The 21,999-nt window shown below is 43.0% G+C and overlaps 1 protein-coding gene across 3 annotated transcripts in view; it reads right to left on the bottom strand.

The window, feature by feature from the left end:
* The window catches only part of slc39a11 (solute carrier family 39, member 11), a 63,245-nt gene that overhangs the window by 19,084 nt on the left and 22,162 nt on the right, over positions 1-21,999 (bottom strand). For 2 of the 3 annotated variants that reach the window (XM_030339791.1, XM_030339790.1), the window contains exon 5: positions 6,940-7,081. In XM_030339791.1, the coding sequence (XP_030195651.1) occupies positions 6,940-7,081 (142 nt within the window). The remainder of the gene's footprint in view (positions 1-6,939; positions 7,082-21,999) is intronic. The other variant, XM_030339792.1, reaches the window with a different exon arrangement.

The following is a 21,999-nucleotide window of genomic DNA, read 5'->3' as shown; positions in this document are numbered from 1 at the left end:
ATATGATATGCGGTTACTGTGGTCGTTCTCGACTTGTGTTCCTAATATGCATGTGTCCCCCCGTTAATATACATTGCCATGGACTGCGTTATGTGTTTAGTTTGCATGCGTTTAAACAGACGCACACACGCGCGCCCGCATTCATTAATTATTACACACACGCGCGCCAGCATTCATTCATTCTTTTTAACACTCACTCGCGGAAAAACAATGTTTTCTCACAATCTCATCAATCCTAAAAGTTATGGGCTTGTACACGATGTCTGTGTCAAGAAAATATGTGTTTGCTGTACGGTGTTTGCAGATGCATTGATTTAAAAGTACGACTTATTACCGCTGTATCAGCTTTCCCAAATAATTTACCAAGAATATGTGGCTAGGTAGATGAGAGAAGCAAAGTGTATGCGCGAGGTACACAAGCAACATTATGCATGTTCCCTTAAAATAGCCTCTGAACAACGCGCCACTGACTTTAAACCAGGTATTTCCTGGTTTGTGGCGGAATTGTTTTCTGAAACTGCAAAATAGCACCAGGGAACGTTTGCGCCAGAACACGCCTCCTCCTTTCGCCGAACCGCCTCTTGGGGCTCAAGATCATTCCCTAATTTACCGACGAGTGGCAGTGGAGGGAAAAGAACGCTCCGTGCCAACTAGCAACGACACATGCGTCAGTCTAGAAAGTAAATTGTGCTGGATGCAAGATAGGGCCCAGTGTGTGTGTGTGTGTGGGACAGACTGTGTGTGTGTGTGTGTGTGTGTGTGTGTGTGTGTGTGTGTGTGTGTGTGTGTGTGTGTGTGTGTGTGTGTGTGTGTCTGCGTTGATCAGAAGCTGTAGACGCCAACAAAAGCTCAATCTGATGTGAATTATTAAAATATGAACATGAATTGTTAAAACATATTATATAAACTAACAACCATCAACAACCTACCCATTTGGTGTGTTGACGTTTGTGTCCGAGATTGTCTAAAATATACATTGCTGCTGTTAGCAGCTGGACGAGGTCAAGCTCACAGTAGCCTCCTGCACGCACGATTGTTCACACTGGCTCATCAACCAGGTGCGAACACACGTTGGTATGGAATCACACTCTGTCACCATTGAGGAAGGCTGAAGACTAAACTACACTGCTATTTTTAACCACTTTCCAATGTGCATTTCTACTTGGTTCGAGAGAGACAGATAGAGGCCAAGAGAGAGAAAGAGGCGACGAGAAAGGGAAAGAGAAGCCGAGAGAAAGAGAAAGAGAAGCCGAGAGAAAGAGAAAGAGAAAGAGAGATTGATAGACCGAGATCCATGAGTTCCACCAGAGACATGGTGATGATAAAAAGAGGAATTACGGATAATGGACAACTTAGTAAAAGAAGTGAGTGTGACAGAGGGGGAGACAGAAAACAGTGCCTTCTAGCTAGCACCCTTACTAACAATCTGATTAAGGACAATAGTTGCCAGGCAACTGGTTGACCCTGATGTGGATCCATGGGCCAAGTTATATTCATGTAATCCAGCCAGAAGCACTGAACCCAAAGCCGATAATATCCTCACACATAATGGCATGCATGAGCACACGTCCCCTCTGTGACATGTGGTGTGCACAAATGAATGCGCACACACACACACACACACACACACACACACACACACAAAAACCTTCACAGAACAGACCTTTAATTCAGTCACTTTGAAGAGAGGGAGTAGGGATGGAACAGAGCGGAACAGACAGACAGACAGACACACACAGACAGACTGCACCAACCAACCAATGAAAGAGCGAAATAGCGAATGAAAACAAACCAGCGAGCAAACGGAAGAAAGTCAGAGAGTGCACTCTTGTTGCAAGCGAGGAGAGCCCGATCCGTCCGTCAGCTGAGGTAAGCAACCACCTGGCTCTCAACTAGGGCTGAACGATTAATCGAATTCAAATCGAAATCGCAATGTAATAGAACGTGGTATGCAAATCGCAAAGGCGATTTGTTACCGTTAATGACTGAAAATCAGTACGATTAATTTATTTTTATTTTACAATTCAATAGTTAACAAAAAAGTTCATAATATAAATTAATCACAACACATCGGCCTGGCCTAACGGAAAGAGCAGGTTTTCTTTTGTGAATAAAACACAACGTAAGGAACTTAAATCGCACATTAAATCACAATCGCAATATTGGTCAAAATAATTGCAATTCGATTGTTCCCCAAATCGTTCAGCCCTACTCTCAACACAAAAAAAACCAAGGAAGTAATTGTGGATTTCCGCAAGGCCGGACAACCTTGCCAATTCCCACTCCTCATTGGGAATGAGGAGGTAAAGAGGGCCTCTAGTTGTAAGGTTTTAGGTGTGTAGACTGTGTGGGAGGACCCGTCGTGGGGGAGAAACACCGCCTCGGCCACAGCGAAGGCCCAACAACGCCTCCACTTCCTCAGGAGGCTGAGTTGGTCGAGAGACTGCCCCAGAGACTGATGGTCAACTTCTACCACTGTGCAGTGGACAGTGTGCTGACCTATGGGTAACTGGTGTGGTTTTTCCCGGTTGCACCAGCGCAGAGAAGGAGGCCATACAGAGAGTGGTGAGAACCCATGGGAAGATCATGGGGGGGGTCATCCTTCCAAACATCGCAACTGTGTACACCTCCTGCTGCATGCACCGAGTGAAAAACATCCTCCAGGACAATCTACATCCAGCACACAACCTTTTTCAACCCATGCCCTCTGGGAGAAGATATAGGTCCATCAGGGCCAAAACTAGCACGTTGGCCAACAGTCTATACCCCAATGCAGTCAGGCTGCTAAATGGACAGTCTGCCCCCCCCCCCCCCCCCCCCACCCCCACTCCTCATTGGACACCCCTCTGTGACATAATTGCCTCCCATACACCTCCACAACTGTGACCTGGACTTTGCATTGCTGCAAAACACTCAACAACCCCATCCCCAGCAGATGTATCTATATTTATTTATTGCACTAAGCACTTTACTGGTTTTGGGGAGTCTATGGGGTATTTGTGAGTAGTTATTATGTGTAAAGTACTTGGTGATTGATTCATTGATTCATGGAGAATAAATGATGTATAAATGTATGAATTAGTGGACAACTATAACTACATGCCTGTCTGTGTTTTGCTTGAACAACATTTTGTTGTTATTCTGTAACAATGACAAACTGAACTGAACTGAACAGAAATAATCATTGCAGCAGTCACTGGAACACCATCCGTGACAGAAGTAGAGAACTTTCTCCAATGACAACGTTATAATGTGGTTTAAGTGTACTAGTAATTATTACGCTATTCATTTGTCTTGCGTCTTTTTTTTTTTAAGTCTCCTTCATCCTTCTCCACCTCCACCTGTCGTGGTTCTGAGCTCATTGGAGCCAAGTCAAAAGCTATACAACCATCAAATTGATGCGCCAATGTATGAATAGTTAGGTTACATCAAACCTATACAATACATAGGTATGATGTATTAAGATATCGAAATTGCTTTTCAATACTTTGAGTGTATTGACTCTATACATGGGGTTGAGGTGGGATTCAAATGTCTTACGCCTCGTGCCCACTGCACCGTCAGTCAAGGGACGTGGGAAGGCGTGGCTGACGGATGGGGGAGTAGTCTTTGCAGAGGCATCCGTCAGCCAATCAAATCGGTTCGCCGGGTTCTTCCCGCTTCTTCCTGCTTGTTGCGAGGCAAGATGACCCGCTTTCCCGCTTTCCAGTATCGTCAGAGCCCGAGTCGCGTCACAGTGCTTACATTTGCATACGCGATCTGATTAGATGACGGAACCGTCGCTGCCGAAAAAGTTGAACATTTTTCAACTTTCTGACGGTGGCGAACGCTCCAACTGAACGGACGGATCCACAATGCATTGCGCGTCCGTCCCCATTCAAAGTCAATGGGCAACGGTCAACTGACGGAGGTAGTGGGCACGGGGCGTTACCCTGGCAGTGGTAAGGCCATGCTCTCCCAGAAGGGCTGGACCGGGTCCAACAAAAAAAAAACAAAGGATGTGTGATCAGTTAATAAATAGTCAATTTTAAGTAAAAACAAAACACTCACTCACTTGCATGAAGTGCAAGTCTTCCTAAAGATCTAGCAAATACCATGCGACTCTGTAAAGAAATGCCTTATGTGGCCAGGGAACCTTTTTTCCACTGTTATTTGAACTTTGACTCTGTTGACGGCTGAACTTTCACAGCATGTCGAATCATTTTACAGCTTTCAGGGCATGTGGGCAGGAAAGTGAATTTGGCGGGGATGTTGAACTCCATAGGGGATCAGTCTGTCTAACCCAAACCTGCTCCATGTAATTGCTCCTAGTGACAAGGCAGTCTTAAACATTCTTACAGGCTACGAGTCGTTGTTAGGCTGATTTTTATGCATTTTATTCCATCATGACCTTAATTATTTCCGGGAATTTCAGGGACTAGCAAGACGCAACTTAAGCCCTTGGGGTTGATATTGTGTGTGTGTGTGTGTGTGTGTGTGTGTGTGTGTGTGTGTGGGTGTGGGTGTGGGTGTGTGTGTGTGTGTGGTATAAATTATGATAAAGAAAGGTAAGATGGCCAGGAGGGACATTATTCAGAATGTGGAAGAAACTTTTCCATTTCACACAGGAGAATTCTTCTCCTATAGATCCAGTGTTCTGAATTAGTAACAATGAACACTTAATGTTTGCAATCTGAAAAACCGAAACCTCAGGTTTGCCTTGTCTGATTGCATATTTCCCCCCTGAGAGCTTGAGGCCACAATCAGCGCCCACCAGGAAAAAAGACAATTATGAAAAAAAAAAAAAGAAAGGCAAATAATGTATAGAGGTAAAGATTGGTCGTTCTATAGAACATTGATTGAAACAGCCCCTTCAAATATATACAATACGCAATACCTACCGTTCATATACCACACGCATAGTTCAATTAAAAATAGATCCAATGAGACTCGTAGGGGAGAGATTGAGTGGTCTTCTGTGATGGCTAAGGATAGCAGATGATACCAACACCAAGGATTTGGATTAGTTTCAATTCAAGAAGGAACCCGGAGGAAGCCCCTGCAGCACACCCCTGTAATATCTCAGACACTAGAGAAGAGAAGACAGGCAACCCAAAGCCCCTAAGACAAAACCCCAGCTCGGCTTCAGGAAGATTCTCCAGGCGGGGAAGAAGAGCAGGGAAATCAGAAGAGGAGATGTCCTTTGAAAGTAAGTCAGATCAAAAAGTAAAGCAGCAGAAGGAGCAACATTTTGTGTGTGTGGACGCGGGCTCGTGTGTGCATGCTCGACATGGGAAGCACGAGAAACACTTGAAAGTACCCGACATTAGCTCAACAACAACGATCAAGAACTCGAAGCAGTGCAGACTTCAGTAGATTCAAGATTATGCCATCAGCGGCAACATGCCATGGATAAGATACTAAGTACTGCTGTTGTTTTGGTTTGTTTTGTGACAGATGAGTTCTAAGATCCTTTGCCGATCTACGAATGCACATTGAAGGGTATGGCTACACCGAGCGAGGTGATGATGGCAGGATTGCCTGCTGTGTACTTATTTATGTCTGTTTCAGCAGGAGGTTATTCGTCATGAATTCTTAAACAGATCTCCTTAGCTCATCATCAAGACAGGTGGCCCCGCGGGGCGAAGAAAACTGCTCTGATTTAATTATGGACGTCAGGCAGGTTTTACACACTAATTAATAAAACACACACACACAGACACACACACACACACAAAAGCCTCCAGACACACAGACATACACAAATAATAAAACACACACAAACACACACACATACACATTCCGTAAGCCTACACACATGCACAGGTATCACAAAACACACTCACATTCACACATACACACACTAAAATGGGTCTTTTCACACTTGAAACTAATTTATCGGAACAAATGCCGGCCGAGCCTTGGCTTGTGCTGGGTAACTGATGAAGGACTTTCATTGTTGGGGTGATGGAATCCCGGCCAAAAGACACCTAACCCCTCCGTGCTCATAGATGCTAGTAGCTTCTGGTAAAAGCGCCTGCTATGAGGCTAGCAGCTAGTTAACACTATGGCAGTAGGATTATATCTATATATATTTAAATATTATATATATAGATAATATATAGAAGGTGAAAGAAAGAGTCTTGAATAAGTTTGTCTGTGAGTGTGCTGGTTATGTATAAGTTTCCTTTTTTCGATTCCTAAAAGTAAGCTATATCACACTTTTCGGAGAAAGGATATATCGTTGGAAATAAAGCAACCTATATTCACATACCGCAGTGTTTTATTCATATAATATTAGTGCTTTGAATATTGGTGGATGCCAGCGATTCTTGCTACGTGTGATTGAAAAGAGGTTTAGTAAGTGTGAAAACCTTGGACGTTTTCTTAGGAACAGCACATGCGTCGTGATCATTCCAAATGCAGACACCAGCAAAGAGAGTTAAGGTACAGAAGAGCGGAAGACACCATGGGTAATTCCGACTAACACATTGTTAGTCGGAAATAGAGGCAGGTCGCTGTGAGCATAGATGAGAGGAAAATGAAGGAACCCAACAGATTAGTTTCAGAGTAAATAGTAAAGAATACAAAAAGCAAGCAAGCTAAAAGAGGCCATCAAAGAAGTCACTGTGTTGGATGGTGTGGTTATAGCCATTGTTTAAGTCCCTCTAGAGTACCTACATTACTCATAATGCTAAAAACAGCACTACCTCTACCATCAGTGAATTTACTTAATAAGACTGGTTACATAAGTGGCATTTTTTAGGTGATGCATTTCAAGGGCAGGGAAATTCTGGACCTTCAACAATCAACTTTCTCCCAATTATTTTGTGTCACTAGTTCTCTCAATTTGAAGACACACAGTGGCGACTGTTTTCCCAATGGCTACAATCTCTCTTCACCATATATAGGGGTGTAATCCCCAGTGTCTGGGCGTTGGTATATGAAGGGAGGGCTTGCCTGCATGGGGTCCTCCTCTACCTATCCGGATGGTCATCTCCTCAGGGCCCGAGAATTGGAAGGACGATGGGTCCTCCGACTTCTCCTTCAAAGGCTTGTCAGGAGGCAGCGCTAGAGCCACCTGAGGGTCCACTCCTAACCCCTGGAGAGAGAGAGACACACAGAGACAGATACAGAGAGAGACAGAGACAGAGACAGAGTGAGAGAAAGATCAGTTCTCGTATGTCTTCTTCTTTGTGGACATTTTTATTTTAAATGCGTATTACATATGTAACCAATGCATGACTTTACAATTATGTCTTCTCTCATCTCAGCGAGAGAGGACGTAAGCCTAGGTTGCTGACAATGAGGGTGAGGAGTCTTGATCAGGGACACCACGACACTCTGCTCAGAAGGAGCCGGGGATTGAGCAGGCAGCCTTCCGGTTGCCAGCCAACCCGCTCTACTTCCTAAGCCATATACCACCGTCGTGTGACGGTGGCATGTGCAACTAAATTAGCAACTAAGGAGTGCAACTAAATTATCATTTTTGATTACGTTATCTCAAAGAGATCAACACAGATTCCAAAAGGTTTAAGGCACATTGTTCTGCATTGTTTGGCCATCAACAAAGAATTTGGGAACAAATTGTAATCGTTCTGCAACCGCTTCAAATGATCCCGAAAAACATCTCGGGGCCCTTATCTCCTGAAAGCATTTGTTTTTTAATTGTCCTTCAACTATGATATCAACTAAATCACATATGGCAATATGTGAGGCGGAGAGGCATTGTGTGAAACAACATTTTGCTATGGATAAAACCAGCCACTACAATTTGGTTCAGATACAGTAAGTCTTCCCAATCCAACAAGGCTCAAATCTTCTGACAAAGAATGAATGGAGATTAAATCACAATGACTCAGTTGTTGATTGCACTGACTAATGGTGAGAGTCTGAGTCTGTTGGTTTGATTATCTCCCTACTATTAAATCTGTTATTCATATTATGCGTTAATGGATGAGACCAGTGTGTCATCAGGATTTGTATCGTGTCCCGATTAAAGGCCCACTATGCAACTTCGGGCATGTCTTCGCTGTTTTCTTGGTTTTGGCACGCACATTTCTCTACACAGCGCCCCCTAAAGCTTCGTAGTAGATATTTCACAACACTGTCGTAACAACTCGTTGACGTCCCTTCCCCATGCTCTTCTACGCGAGCCCTGTGCATTTGTTTTCAAAGAAGCCGGCGAATGCGCGGAGCCATGTCCGAAATAGATGTTCATAAAGTGTAGGCAAGGTTATACATTTTTAAAATGGTGTATTTGCATTGCAATAAACATAAATCCATCATTTTTTATAGTTGACGGGGAGAATTTATACCCTAGGTTATAATTATTTTATCTTAGGTTGAACAGAACAATCAGTGTAAGAGGTTTGGCCAACATAATAATCGAAATAAACAAGAACCTGGATTCGGGGATTCAGTCTGTATCTGGGGGACGAGACAGACGAACAGCAAAACACCCATGGAAACAAAGGTGTTTATATGGTTGCAACCAAGCAAGCTAGAAACAAACAGGGCTCACAACAAAACGGTCGAGAAAACAATTTTTACAGGGCTCAAAAAAATGGTTGAGCAAACACATGTGTACAGAGACTATCAGAATCAAGAATATTACGCAGACAAAGTTCACCCAAGGGTACTTTCAATTTCAAAAGCAACACGGCCGAGTCGGCGTCTGATTTGCAGTCTTCTTTTTCTTTCAGTTCGAGCTATTCCTGAAAAGCTTGCCCAACGTTTACTCGTGTCTGGCCTCTCTGTCGGTCTGTCTCCCTTTTCTCTTCTTCTGTTCCTCCGACATTGGGTTTCTCTGTCTCTTTTTAGTCGGCTGATCTATGATGAATATAACAATCCATTAGTTACTTGTGTTTATATCGAGCCGGTTCCGTGTTTGTGGGTCTGTGCCGTAAAGCAATTCGTTACTGTAGTGACCATAGTAGTGACCCTTGCACAGAAGCATACGGCCGACATCTTTATTTTTTCTGGGTGGAAATAGTAACATAGTTACGCCATTAAATGCGTTTATGGAAACATTTTTAGCGAGAAATGTGCATTTTACTTTCAGAATGTTCGCTCGGTGAATGTGAAGGATGTTTGGTTTGATAGTTATGATGAAGAGTGAACGCTCCGTTCACTTGCATGGACAGAGTGTCTGGCTGCTAAAGCAACCTCAACGTCTTGGCGGACTATTTCTCTGCTGATCAACACTACGAATGCTGGAAACACACCAGACACACCATGTGAAGTTATTTAACCCGATTATCGTTATTTATGAGTCCTTAGCCCAAGTGAAGGAGTTCAAGTACCTCGGGGTCTTGTTCGCGAGTGAGGGTACTATGGAGCGTGAGATTGGCCGGAGAATCAGAGCAGCGGGGGCGGTATTGCGTTCGCTTTACCGCACCGTTGTTACGAAAAGAGAGCTGAGCCGCAAGGCAAAGCTCTCGATCTACCGGTCGATCTTCGTTCCTATCCTCACCTATGGTCATGAGGGTTGGGTGATGACCGAAAGGACGAGATCGCGGGTAAAAGCGGCCGAGATGAGTTTTCTCAGAAGGGTGGCTGGCGTCTCGGGATAGGGTGAGAAGCTCAGTAATCCGTGAGGAACTCGGATTAGAGCCGCTGCTCCTTTACTTGGAAAGGAGTCAGCTGAGGTGGTTCGGGCATCTGGCAAGGATGCCTACTGGGCGCCTCCCTTTGGAGGTGTTTCAGGCACGTCCATTGGGGAGGAGACCTCGGGGAAGACCCAGGACTAGGTGGAGAGATTATATCTCAACTCTGGCCTGGGAACGCCTCGGGATCCCCCCGTCAGAGCTGGTCAATGTGGCCCGGGAAAGGGAAGTCTGGAGCCCCCTGCTTGAGCTGCTCCCCCCGCGACCCGACCCCGGATAAACGGATGACGATGAGATGAGATCGTTATTTATATCCGAGATTATTTAATCTAACCCGATCTAAACTCTATCATGCACCCAAACACGGCGGCGTTTAGGTTTCCTACCTCGGACAACAATTGCCTCGCAACTGGCTGTTTATATCTAGCCGGTGCCATGTTTGCGTGTGTGTCTGTGCCGTAAAGCATTTTCGAAACTACAATCTGACTACATTTCCGAGGATACTTCCGCTGCGTCACATCCGGATTGTGTCGGTCCGAACAGATCAAGTTGCATATGCGCTTTTTCACTGGAGAGGCGACATGGGTAAATGACACACCCACCAATCAACCCAGAAATGGATGCAGAACCATCAGCATAACTCTCAACCTGCATACTTAATGTAATATTGGCTAAAAAAGTTGCATAGTGGGCCTTTAATTGAGAGCTTTTTAACAACCTGAAAAAAAATGAAATCATTTTTTAATATCATCTTTTTTTATTATTATTGAAGTGCTTGTTTATTAAAGGATAAACGATTACACAAATGACCTTGCATGTATCTTTAAAAACAAGTCAAAATTTGAAAGGTAAATGCTTTCTTTCACTCGAATAGTGTAAATAATTTGTATGAGAGCCGGAGTAGAATCATCACTGAGCCTGAGCAATATTACCTAGAAGCAGATGTGGTTTTCATCTTGCTGCTGTTCTTAATCAATATACAATCATCAAAACATCCATAAACAGGAAAATAACTCCCAGACTCCAAACTAATCGCATAGGAACCATCTAGCACAGGTAAATTACATGGAAAATAGGTCATATCTTAGAAATTGTTAGCACCCGGTGGGCACTGTTTCCATCACCAGCCTTGACCTGTTCCCCTTCAATGCATGATTTGCCACATTAAGAGCTTCACTAGCATGCACGGCAGAACTGCATAACTTACTGGAGATCAATTACAATCACAATCGCGTCTGATCATACATGATTGAATACTTCCTCTAAATGCCTTTTGTAATCACCCTGAGTGGCACTCCAAGATGCCACGCTTCCGACTCCAGCCCAGAGGGGCGAGTTAGGCGAACGCAGAGATCTTCATTACCTTGTGTGCACAATCGTGTCATGCAATGTAATGCTGTTATTATAATAAAAGGCTAATCAATGGGTTCAAGTATCTCACACAAGGATGTATCCAGGTAGGTTTTACAGTTTTACATCATGTTCTGTGTGAAGGTTAGGCGCTCCTCTCCATACTACAGGTAATTGGTTCTTAGTAGCTCATGGTTTTAAGGCGATGTTGCTGTGGCCCAAAGCATTGCTGGAGGGCGAGCAGCAAAACCCAAGGAGCTGCTCCACCCCAAGGATACTACAATATATACTGTGTGTGTGTATATATATATATATATATACTGTATATATATATTATATATGTACATACATAGGTACACTTTACACTGAATGACGCCAATATATCGATATTTGAAATATCGGCCGATATATCGACATTGGTCATTTTGTACTCCCTATATCGGCATCAGCTCCTAAATTCCAGTATCGGTTGAGCTCTAGTACAGGGGCGTCGGGTCATTGGACAATCCGGGGAAGTCGCGTGTCAATCAATGACATCATCCCGGGTGCTTTCAGAATGTGTGGGAGCGCAAATGACTTGTATGTGAACCTTGTTGAGTACCATGACAAATCCCTGCTTAAATGTCACCGAAAGTACAACAGCTCGCCCTATCACGCCCCCACGGGGACAGGCCTGTGCAACTGGGGTTCTCCAGGTTTGCGCTGACCTGTAAACAACCACTAAGGCTGCTCTGATAGGCTCATTCCCCGGGGGCATTGTTAAAGTTTCAAACTCCAGCACTTACATTGGACTCACCCAAGTGTGTGGATGGATTTTAAAGTCTCTATCTCCATGTCCAGTCAGGATAAAACATCAAACCTCGTCCATTTTCCAGTCGGGTACTGGAGGTTCAGAAACCCATTAGTGCTCCAAGAAAAGTCATGTAAATGCACAGTCGTATCAAAGATTCAGTGGCTGCCGCTCCATGTCCTCTCCAGACCCCCTCCCTCCAGACTATACATAGAGTACCCTCCCCTGGCTGATTTCCAGGACGAGATCCTCCAAATTGCTTCCTGCCCCAAAACAGAGAGCAATCAAAGCGGTATATATTATCCGTCACAAAATCTCTCCTATGCACACACACACACACACACACACACACACACACACACACACACACACACACACACACACACACACACACACACACACACACACACACACACACACACACACACACACACACACACACACACACACGTAAAGCTAACTTGCTGAGTGTTCTTGGACAGTTTGCACATTGCTTCCCGACAACCCCCCGTCAGTGAAATTGTTTCAATGCAAAATTTGATGGTGCTTATGATGGTCTAGTGAAAGGCGTGTAAGCGTTTACACAGTTGGGCTAACCAGCTGGGCATCACAGACACTTGTGTTGGTGATTGCCCAGGTGTTGGAAGGATTTAAACCGTTTAGTGTAGAAATGGTTCGGCGGTAATAATGGGCATTTACAGATACGCTTCAAAACCACCAGCAATAATAATGGTAGGATCTGCTGGGAAGAAGTGTTTATGACGCGAATGTTCCTTTCAAGACAGAACATCGTTTTGTTCATTCTTCCATAGTGCAATTGATGGGGAAGGCTGCGCACTGTGCAGCCTTTTAACTTCAGATCTTTTCAAACAGCACATCAAAAAGGCTTTATATATGCCTGTGGTGAAACATGGAAATCTTTTTGCAGCGTGACAGCAGTTTAACCTTGTACTGATTGGATAAGCTTCCCAAATCCTAACACTGTAGTTTTCAATATTATACTTACAGAACATGAAAAATAAACAATTATTAAGAATTAAGCAGGTTGATTCGGACCAAATTTGTTCCAGCATCCCGGCAAGGCTGGAACCTTTTCTCTTTTCTACACATTTTAATTGTATCCATTTCCACAATAATTGACACTAAAGTAAAGCTTTGGGAATTTCATAATCAAGTGCCTATGCTGCCAAACTTGTACAAGGAAAAAATAGATTTCACATTTGACTAAGGTATAAGTACAGCTCTTGCTCTTGCTATTGCTCCAATTTTCAGAAGTGTGTTACATGCAACAGTATCCCAAAATGCAGTTAGTGTTCTTGAAATCATCCTATCAATATTGTTAGCTCTGTATTATTGCTTTTAACACTGTCTAAATTTGACGAGTGGCGCTGCCATATGGCATAAAGCTTGCTTGGGCATCGTGTCTAGAAAGCTTTATCAGTGGTCCTCGATAGTTCCCCAACAGGCCTCTGATAAACATGTCTGTGCATGTGTAGAGCAGAATAAACGAGGACTGTGAAAATCCACGCAAATGAAATGAAGCTAGGTGTGTAGCATGAAGCCAAAGTGTGAGTGCGTGCTTCATCGTGCCGTCGGACAGCGTGCGCATTGTTCTCTTGTGGATAAAGCGCCGCTCACGTCTCAGGGAGCTGTGAACGCCCGGCTGGCGTTCACATAGTTAACAAAATTAACTATGAAATGTATCTGATATTGAATGTAGACACATTCAGGGCCAACCCTTAAATCAATCCTGACAGCACAATTTGGCTGTGAACTCGGATGGAAATTATTCAAAAAAAAACTTTTTCCAGCAAGAACTGGCAAGGAATATAGCTCTTTCCTGGTAAAGCTAACCGAGCTATTGAATTTTGTGTCTCTTAGTTTAAGTTATTGAGCATTACGATTGTAGTCCAACCTGTGGCTTCTCCTAGAAAATACAATGAGCAGTCAATGGATGGGAGCAAGATAGGGTGGAGGTTGGACTCCCTGCCAAACCGGTATTCAAACCTTAAGATCCACAGTGAACCAGTACCACTCCACCCGGTGGAAGAGGCTGGGGCTTCCCACCTGCTCAATAATGACCTTCCAAGTGTGATTAGACTGCTAGGATAGTAAATAGCACCAATTCAGAGTTTGACATCCATTCAATTGTGACACATTTCCCCTTCCTCTGCTTTCCGAGTGCTTTCAAGTGGACGTGATAAATGTATTTTGCCTCTCATGTTACCCAGATCACACTGACACTCTGGACACAAGAACCTTTTCATCACGCATTTCAAACCTAAAACACCTCAACTCGGCCTCAAAAATGGAGGTTGCTTGCTGGGATTGTAACAGAAGCAGAACTCTAATACAAAGCCGAAAATAAATATAATAATATACTATAAAAAAAAAATAGTGAATTGCTGCTTGTCAGAATGGATGCACTCAACGCAACGTTTGCTTCTGATTTGCCAGGCGCTTAGCAATGGGTTTATGTGCCTCTATCGTTTGTGTTGTATTCTAATGGAACCCATTTGCATGTAAACGACCAACCATCGCTCACCCGCACTGGCAAATTAATAGTGCCATTATGAGGTGGCCCACAACACACACATTCTAATGAGAGGCTTTGGTGATAAGAGCTTTCTGGTTGATCGCTGCTTGGTCTATAGGGATGACGCTGACCATGTGACACCGAGAGATGAATCAACCGAATAACGTGGTTACCAAAAAATATCAGGCCACCTCTCATGCCTCCATTATTGCAATTATCAAAGTAGCAATCAAAATATGCCAGTGAGAATTGTAAAGCCCCTGCTTGTTATTATTAATTCCGCCCAACAGATAATACATGTTACGATAGTTTGACATTTTTCTTTCAACATAAAAGCATTAAGCACTTTGCCCTCCAAACAGAAAAGCTATATTTGCTGAAAAGAAGGTTACAGACCGGAAATTAGAGGGAAAAATGTGCAATACTTGAAAGTATGGACATTGTATTTGGATCTTGTATGCCAGGAAGTCTTGTCGGCAGTCCTGACTCCGAAGCCCTGACGTCCCTGAGCAGCAGAGCACCATCGACCCATAAGCACAATGCACACAATGTGGGAATCCAAATCCGCCTTTATCTACACACTTCCTCCATCTCTGCTCTCCACATAAGCCTCTCCAGGGCATGGATCTCAGGGAAAAAACCCTGAAATAGATTCCACAGAACACGACCGGACGGGTTCCTGTGAATCGACAAACGTCCCGGAGCAACGGAGTGATGAGCCAAACCCACCGGTGCTACAAGTAGGTACCAGCAGGTAGCCCTGATCCAGCCTCACTCCTTCCTTGGGCTTGACTAAAAGTGCATCAACCGGTAACCGTTTCCTCCACAGGCCATGACACCAGAGGCTGAACTAGCTGCAGGGTAAGGGTTTTGGGCGACTTTCCATGTTAGCATTAAAGACAAGAGAAATTATGCATTGGAATAGGTGATTGGTTGGGTCCTTTCATGAGTCTAAAAAGGATGTCAACCGTGTCACCAGTAGTGTAAGATTGCAATGCAAACTCAGTGTTTGAGAGAACTAAAGGATTCAGCTGAGACGTGGTTTTATTTGTTTTAAAGAACCAATCCAGCATGGGTTGTTGATGCTATATGTTTGTATTTCTCAGTGTTGACCCCTCATGTCCAGGCCGACTGCGATAACAACTCTCCTTGTCGATTTCCAATCTTGCGTTCTCATTTGTTTGGGTCTCCACAAGATTAAGAAGATTTGATCCCGATGCTTAATTGGTTTCTAAGTGTGTGTGTGTGTGTGTGTGTGTGTGTGTGTGTGTGTGTGTGTGTGTGTGTGTGTGTGTGTGTGTGTGCGCGTGTGCGTGCGTGGGGGCCCCATGAGGGTTCGAAAGGGGGAGTGAGAGAATGACTGATGGCAGATCAATAACTTGGCTTCCTGTATCTCAATTAATGAAGGCTTCAAACTGAGACAGAGATGGCGGATTTACGTCACGCAAATATAGAGGCACACACACTAACACACAGCACACACACACACAAACACACATGTGAAATGGGGTGTGGATCCGGTAAAAAAAACAGAATGGAACTGATGATGAACATGAGAAAGGCGATGATGGTGATGATGTCAGACACCAATATTAGTCACTCAGCCGTTGATAAACTAATCATTCACTTCAGTGCAAGTCGTGCGCCACATTTTAGTCCACTTACTGATGAATTTCCTCCCTAAGAATGAATCATGAATATCAGATATGGGAAAATACATAGTGGTCTACAGTTTTTGACATCAAAAACTCTAAATATTCTTGGTTCCAACCCCAATGTCCACAGTCTGTCATGTAGGAATCCATACTGCAGGAAGCCTTCCATAATGGCCTGTAGCTGAATGAACTGTTAGATGCTTGGAATGACTTCAAGGTAAAAACAAATCATACAAATAATTCACTTTGTTCTCTTGACAATACAATTATTGATGAGGATGATGTGTCTTCAATAACATTGCATTTGTCCCCAGCAGCCCCTGTCGTATTGCTCAGTGGCATTTGGATTTCAAACTGCTTTGGAAATGGCACGGCTTTCTGCACTCTGCAAGAGAGTCTTTCTTACATGTTTGACTTGTTTTTGTTATTTCAGGCAACCAATTAATTTATATATTTACAATCTTTGAAGAAAAGTGGAGCACACCTTTTTCAGATTTGAGCCCATTGTAGAACAATCACATTTTAAACTGATCATTGTCCAATTTAATTCCAGTATGGCCTGAAAGGAATACGATTTTAAAATGGTTAGCCAACAGTCATTAAATTGTTTCCATGTGTAACTAAAGGCTGTTGCATTTAATCAAATACAATGCATAGCTAACAGCAATTACGGTAAATGTTACTAATTACAGTGTTGAACTTTAAATCAAACTAATGGTCCCCATGAACATGTCTAGCAAACAACAACGTTCCATAGTGTTGTCTATCCCTTCTCCCTCTCCGTACTCAAATAAAACATCTAGAATACAGGGGTGATGAGGTGATATCATATCATTCTGTGACATGCCTGTTTCTCACTGGCGGCGGGACACATTCCTTTAATTGTTTTATACGGGAGTCCAGTTATTTAATGATAATATTCCAAGATATGGCATCTGGATACACCATAGATGAACAAACAGTTGGAAAGGGATAACGACCCCTGGCAGTGTTCGTGACACACTCCATCATTTGAGCGGGACAGGATCAGGAGTAATATTTGTTTCTAAGGGCTTATATTACATCTAATTATATTATAATTACACCTATTAAGGATTTCTCTCCACTCATCAGGTATTATAAGTGTGTTTTGCCTCTGAAGAAGTGTGTTTCCTTTTCTCTTCCCTGTTGAAATCAATTTCTCTATATTATTGAGGGATGGCTTTGTTTTATTTGTGCATTATGTGCGAAAAAACAAATAGATTTTTCCTACGGCACAAATTACCCACACTAAAGTGTTGCTGCTCAAGAACCTCTTCCTTTCCCTACACACACATATACATACTGTTTATCTCCTTGGACCTCATCATATTCCACTTATCCTCAATATTACTCTTTAGCTCCCGTCTCTTTTTTCCATGATTGACACCCTGCATTATTCAGAGATCAGACCGCATTACTTCCCTGATCCCCCAGAAACCCCTGTTATCTTTATCTCCTGACATCCTATTGATTTATTCCTGAAAGAGTCTGAAAGAGCAAACACACGGATGTTCATCCTGGGAATTTAGAAAATCCCTCATGTCCCCTTTGTGTTGTGTTGAGGCTTAGGGTTTACCAGACACGCATTTTGACAGTAATCGACAGCTTGAGGTTGTGGACCTTCTTTAACTTTCTTGCCTTCTTTTCTTTCTTTTTTTTTGTCTCTGTATTCATTATTCAGAATTTGTTTAATTGCCACAGTAGAGCTCTGAATTAAGTTGACGTCGGTATCCTGAATAAGGTCCTGTGTTTCACTTCCACAGGGTCATGATAAGCATCCCAAGCATCATTATTGATATGCTAGTTCTGGAAAGCATGAAGCATTATCCAGGTATTTATTAAGGTAATTCACAATTTATTTATCATATTTATTCATTCCGCAGAAGTTTTATCCAAAACGAATTAATGAGTTAAGATGAATGTCATTAACAAGCATGTTAAGCTCAGCATCTTAATCTAGGAGGCCTGCAGGTAGGCTGTGGACATCTGGGGATGAAACTCAGAGCCTTGGAGCTGACCTCCCTAGCCACTGACACTAGCCTGCCCCTGTATGCAAGGTCTGCAAGCACAAGACAAGCATAATCAATGTAGCAGGAGGATCATCATAGCTATAGATACATTTAACTAATGGTTGCCATTACTACAGTTCGATTCACCTCTGCATGTTTCGGTCACCAGGGACACTGGGGCCCAGATCTGCATAAGAATGTAAAATCTTATAGTTATTCGCAGATTAATAAACACAAAACCCGCGCGCACGCACACGCACACGCACATACACACAAACGGCCAGCAGGAAAACAAATATCATAGCTTAGACACATTAAAAAAACATGCATGAACACAGCAGGCGTTAATGAGATTTTATGTTTGGATTCCAGACATCCTCAAGAGTGCTTCAGCACAAATACAAGTAAAAATAAAAAAGAGTAAAGATAAACAATGAATAGGAATGAAAGTGTTGAAAACTGCTGTATCGCTATCTCTGTCAACCACCTCAGTTGCAATTATGACTTTAGAAAAAGATAATCCTTCAATGGATAAGCTTCATTCATAGGTAGGGTTAAAATTCACCTTAGGGTACCCATGGTGATGAATAATGATGTTATTATCGTATGGCTTTCAATGAGGGCGAAGGGTGTTGCCTTGACGTTACACCAGCGACTTGTTTACGGTGAGACAAGCATGTAAACCAAGACACACACACAAATCATTTAGCACAGATACAAATCTGCACAGAAATGTAACCCTTTATACAAACACCTACACAAATCAATAAGCAATTTGTATTTATACCAAAATCCCAGTAATCATGGTCTGCGCAAGAACCAGATATTGATATTTGATTTGAATGATTGGTACTGATCCACCCAGCCCCCATCTCCAACATATTCATAATACAGCCATCAGACAATATACCACTCTGCAAGAGAGTAGAAAGAATGATTCAGTTGGGGAACAGGAGGCACGATCAGACAATAAATCGCTCTGGAGGGAGTACACACAATGAGTCTCGATGGGAGACAGCCTATAACGCAGTCTCTGGGTTAATATTAATGAGGCTAGCCAACATTGTATGTATAATTTTTAATATAACCCTAACCAAAGAATTCAAGAGTTTAAGTTAATTTACTTCTTCACACGTCTTCACTGGCGGGCTATTGTTTAAATAAATATGAAATGTTCTCGCGATGTGGTCCCGGGGATCAATTATTTTAATTGAGAGTGAAAAAATACAACATTGTGCAATCAAACCGCTTGTATGCACCGCAGGAGTTTAGTTACAAAAGACCACTGCAGGTGGATACATCTCGGGAAAAACATGGTGTAACCCAACATGGGGGTGATTACATTCGTGATATAAATGTTGTATACAATATTCGACACAGAACTAGACATGCATATGAAAAAATATTGCATATATATTTCAAATCCCATTTGAATAGTTGATTTGAATAGACTAGAACTCCTACAAAATAACAGATAGATCTCTCTCTCTCTCTCGGGCTACCAGGTTTAGCAGATGACATTTAAAAGGCAGGAATGATTATTCATACACAGGTATGCTGCAGCACAGTGGCCTCAGCCACAGGACACACACACACACACACACACACCGACACACACACACAAAGTAATGAAAAAAAAACACGACACCCATACAGGCATGAGTTTCCTTTTAGGATGAGATATTCAACACGTTACATGAGCTCGTTCGACAAGAGATGAATAAATATGGCCGACTAGCTGTTGGCAATGTAAATCCCAATCGCACCGGCCAAACGCTACCTGCAGGCATGAGTTAATAAACCTACAATTTTCATATTCTAGACCCACATTACCTCTGACACAAACAATACACAGAGGAACCAAGAGACATAGCACTTTAGTTCCTCGGCCCTGCACTGGATTAACCGAGCTCAGCTTTTAGAGAGAAGATGGGATCGGACGAGTAGAAAGCGACGCGGGCTGCGGTGAGGACAAAGTGCGTCAAATGAGGAACGACAGTTCCTCTTTACTGTCCTTTAGATCCGAAGCCTGAGTGGCGTGTAGCCTAATCCGCCGTCTACCCGAAATGGGATTCCTCGACCATGTCCTCTGGGCTGGAGAGGGAGATAAAGACCACCGTGCCTGCCCAGATGCACTTGTGAATCATGAGTATTCAGGCGAAAGATGAATTCAAAAGGTGAAACATCCTTTCTGATATAGTCAGACAGATAAAGAAAGAAAGAAAAGGTCCCTATAGTGATTTGTTTGACAGAACATTTTATAACCGTGTTCATTAATCCGGATGGAAATGGCCAATAAAGTTACAAGAAGGAAAATACTGAGGATAAAATAGACAAATGCCCAAAGTAATGTCTTTACTTTGAGCATTGTTCCCCCCATACTGTCCGTTTAGTTTTACAAATTGAGTATATGTTTTTTTGGTACTCTTCCACTATTATAACAACCTCATTTGATTAAGGTGTGTATGATGTGTGCTGAGGGCTCAACACCCACATGGGAGATAACATTTAAGTCGACCCAAACAACTTTTCATTAGCAGGCAGATTAGATTCTTGAGTTTATTAGATAAACCATGATGCAAAAAAGTGGATATGAAATATATTTATTCAAGCATAGTCATCGTGAAATATTAACTCTGGAATTCATCAGTGAAGATACAGACTGTGAAAAAGAACACATCTAAATAGCATCAAATAGATCAAATAAATTAATATACTGCCATTAAAATCACTCTGGCATGGTTTCGCAAATCAAACTAATCATGATGCGTACAAATGTTTTTGGAAATGGCTCACACACCGACTTTTAAGGAGTCATAAGTCTCCTTCAACCAAACTAGATCCGTACAAACAGGTGACCCAACTTCATCTGTATTTGCAACAGATTGAGGGTTGAAGCTGATTCTGCAGCAATTTCAGATATTATATTATAATTACATTAAGTAATATATTGGGCAATAAAAGCAAGGGTTACAACATGAAGTCATTGTGCTGCACAAAATAGTTGAATATCTGGCAAGAATGCAGAGCAGACATATGAATCGTAAACGACAAGATAAAGACAACTTTGGTTATTATTTCACCATGAATACATTTTATACTGTTGAACTCACGATTTTCAACTGGCCGAGTTATCGGCTACCGCGATTGAATTAACCCGCTGCCCTTATCATCTCCACACACGCACAATACACAAACACACAGAGAAAGTATAGGGGCGCCTGATTCATGTTTTTTGTGGCCGAGCAGCACCGCTTCGGTCAACGTGACGATACTTCAATAAGAAGCGGAGCATCACGTTGACCCTCTGGTGTGCAGCGGTGGCCCGGAGCAGTGAAGGGGCCCGACGTTAATAAGAACCGGTCACAGGTGGATGAACAACAATCACCGTGTCTGTCCCCGCGCAAAAAACACTGACCAGGGGGTCGAAGGTCAACTGTTCATCATGAGGGAGGAAAACTAAGATAATTGTATAGACACACACACGCAGCGTTGGAAGTTACACACACACACACACACACACACACACACACACACACACACGTGATGTCCATATGATAGATACGGGGAGGTTAGCAATCGTCTGATAGAGTTAGAGAGGTGGAGGAGAAGACACTGGGGGTTAGTGATCATCTCATTGAGACAGAGAGGTGGAGGAGAAGGTACTGGGGGTTAGTGATTATGTGATTGAGACAGAGAGGTGGAGGAGAAGGTACTGGGGGTTAGTGATTATGTGATTGAGACAGAGAGGTGGAGGAGAAGGTACTGGGGGTTAGTGATCATCTCATTGAGACAGAGAGGTGGAGGAGAAGGTACTGGGGGTTAGGGATCATCTCATTGAGACAGAGAGGTGGAGGAGAAGGTACTGGGGGTTAGTGATCATCTCATTGAGACAGAGAGGTGGAGGAGAAGGTACTGGGGGTTAGTGATCATCTGATTAGAGATAGAGAGGTGGAGGAGAAGGTACTGGGGGTTAGTGATCATCTCATTGAGACAGAGAGGTGGAGGAGAAGGTACTGGCGGTTAGTGATCATCTGATTAGAGATAGAGA

Source organism: Gadus morhua, chromosome 18, assembly GCF_902167405.1.
Source record: "Gadus morhua chromosome 18, gadMor3.0, whole genome shotgun sequence".
Taxonomy (NCBI): Eukaryota; Metazoa; Chordata; class Actinopteri; order Gadiformes; family Gadidae; genus Gadus; species Gadus morhua.
Note: the sequence above shows the minus strand (reverse complement) of the source record. Positions and strands in the feature narration are given on the sequence as shown.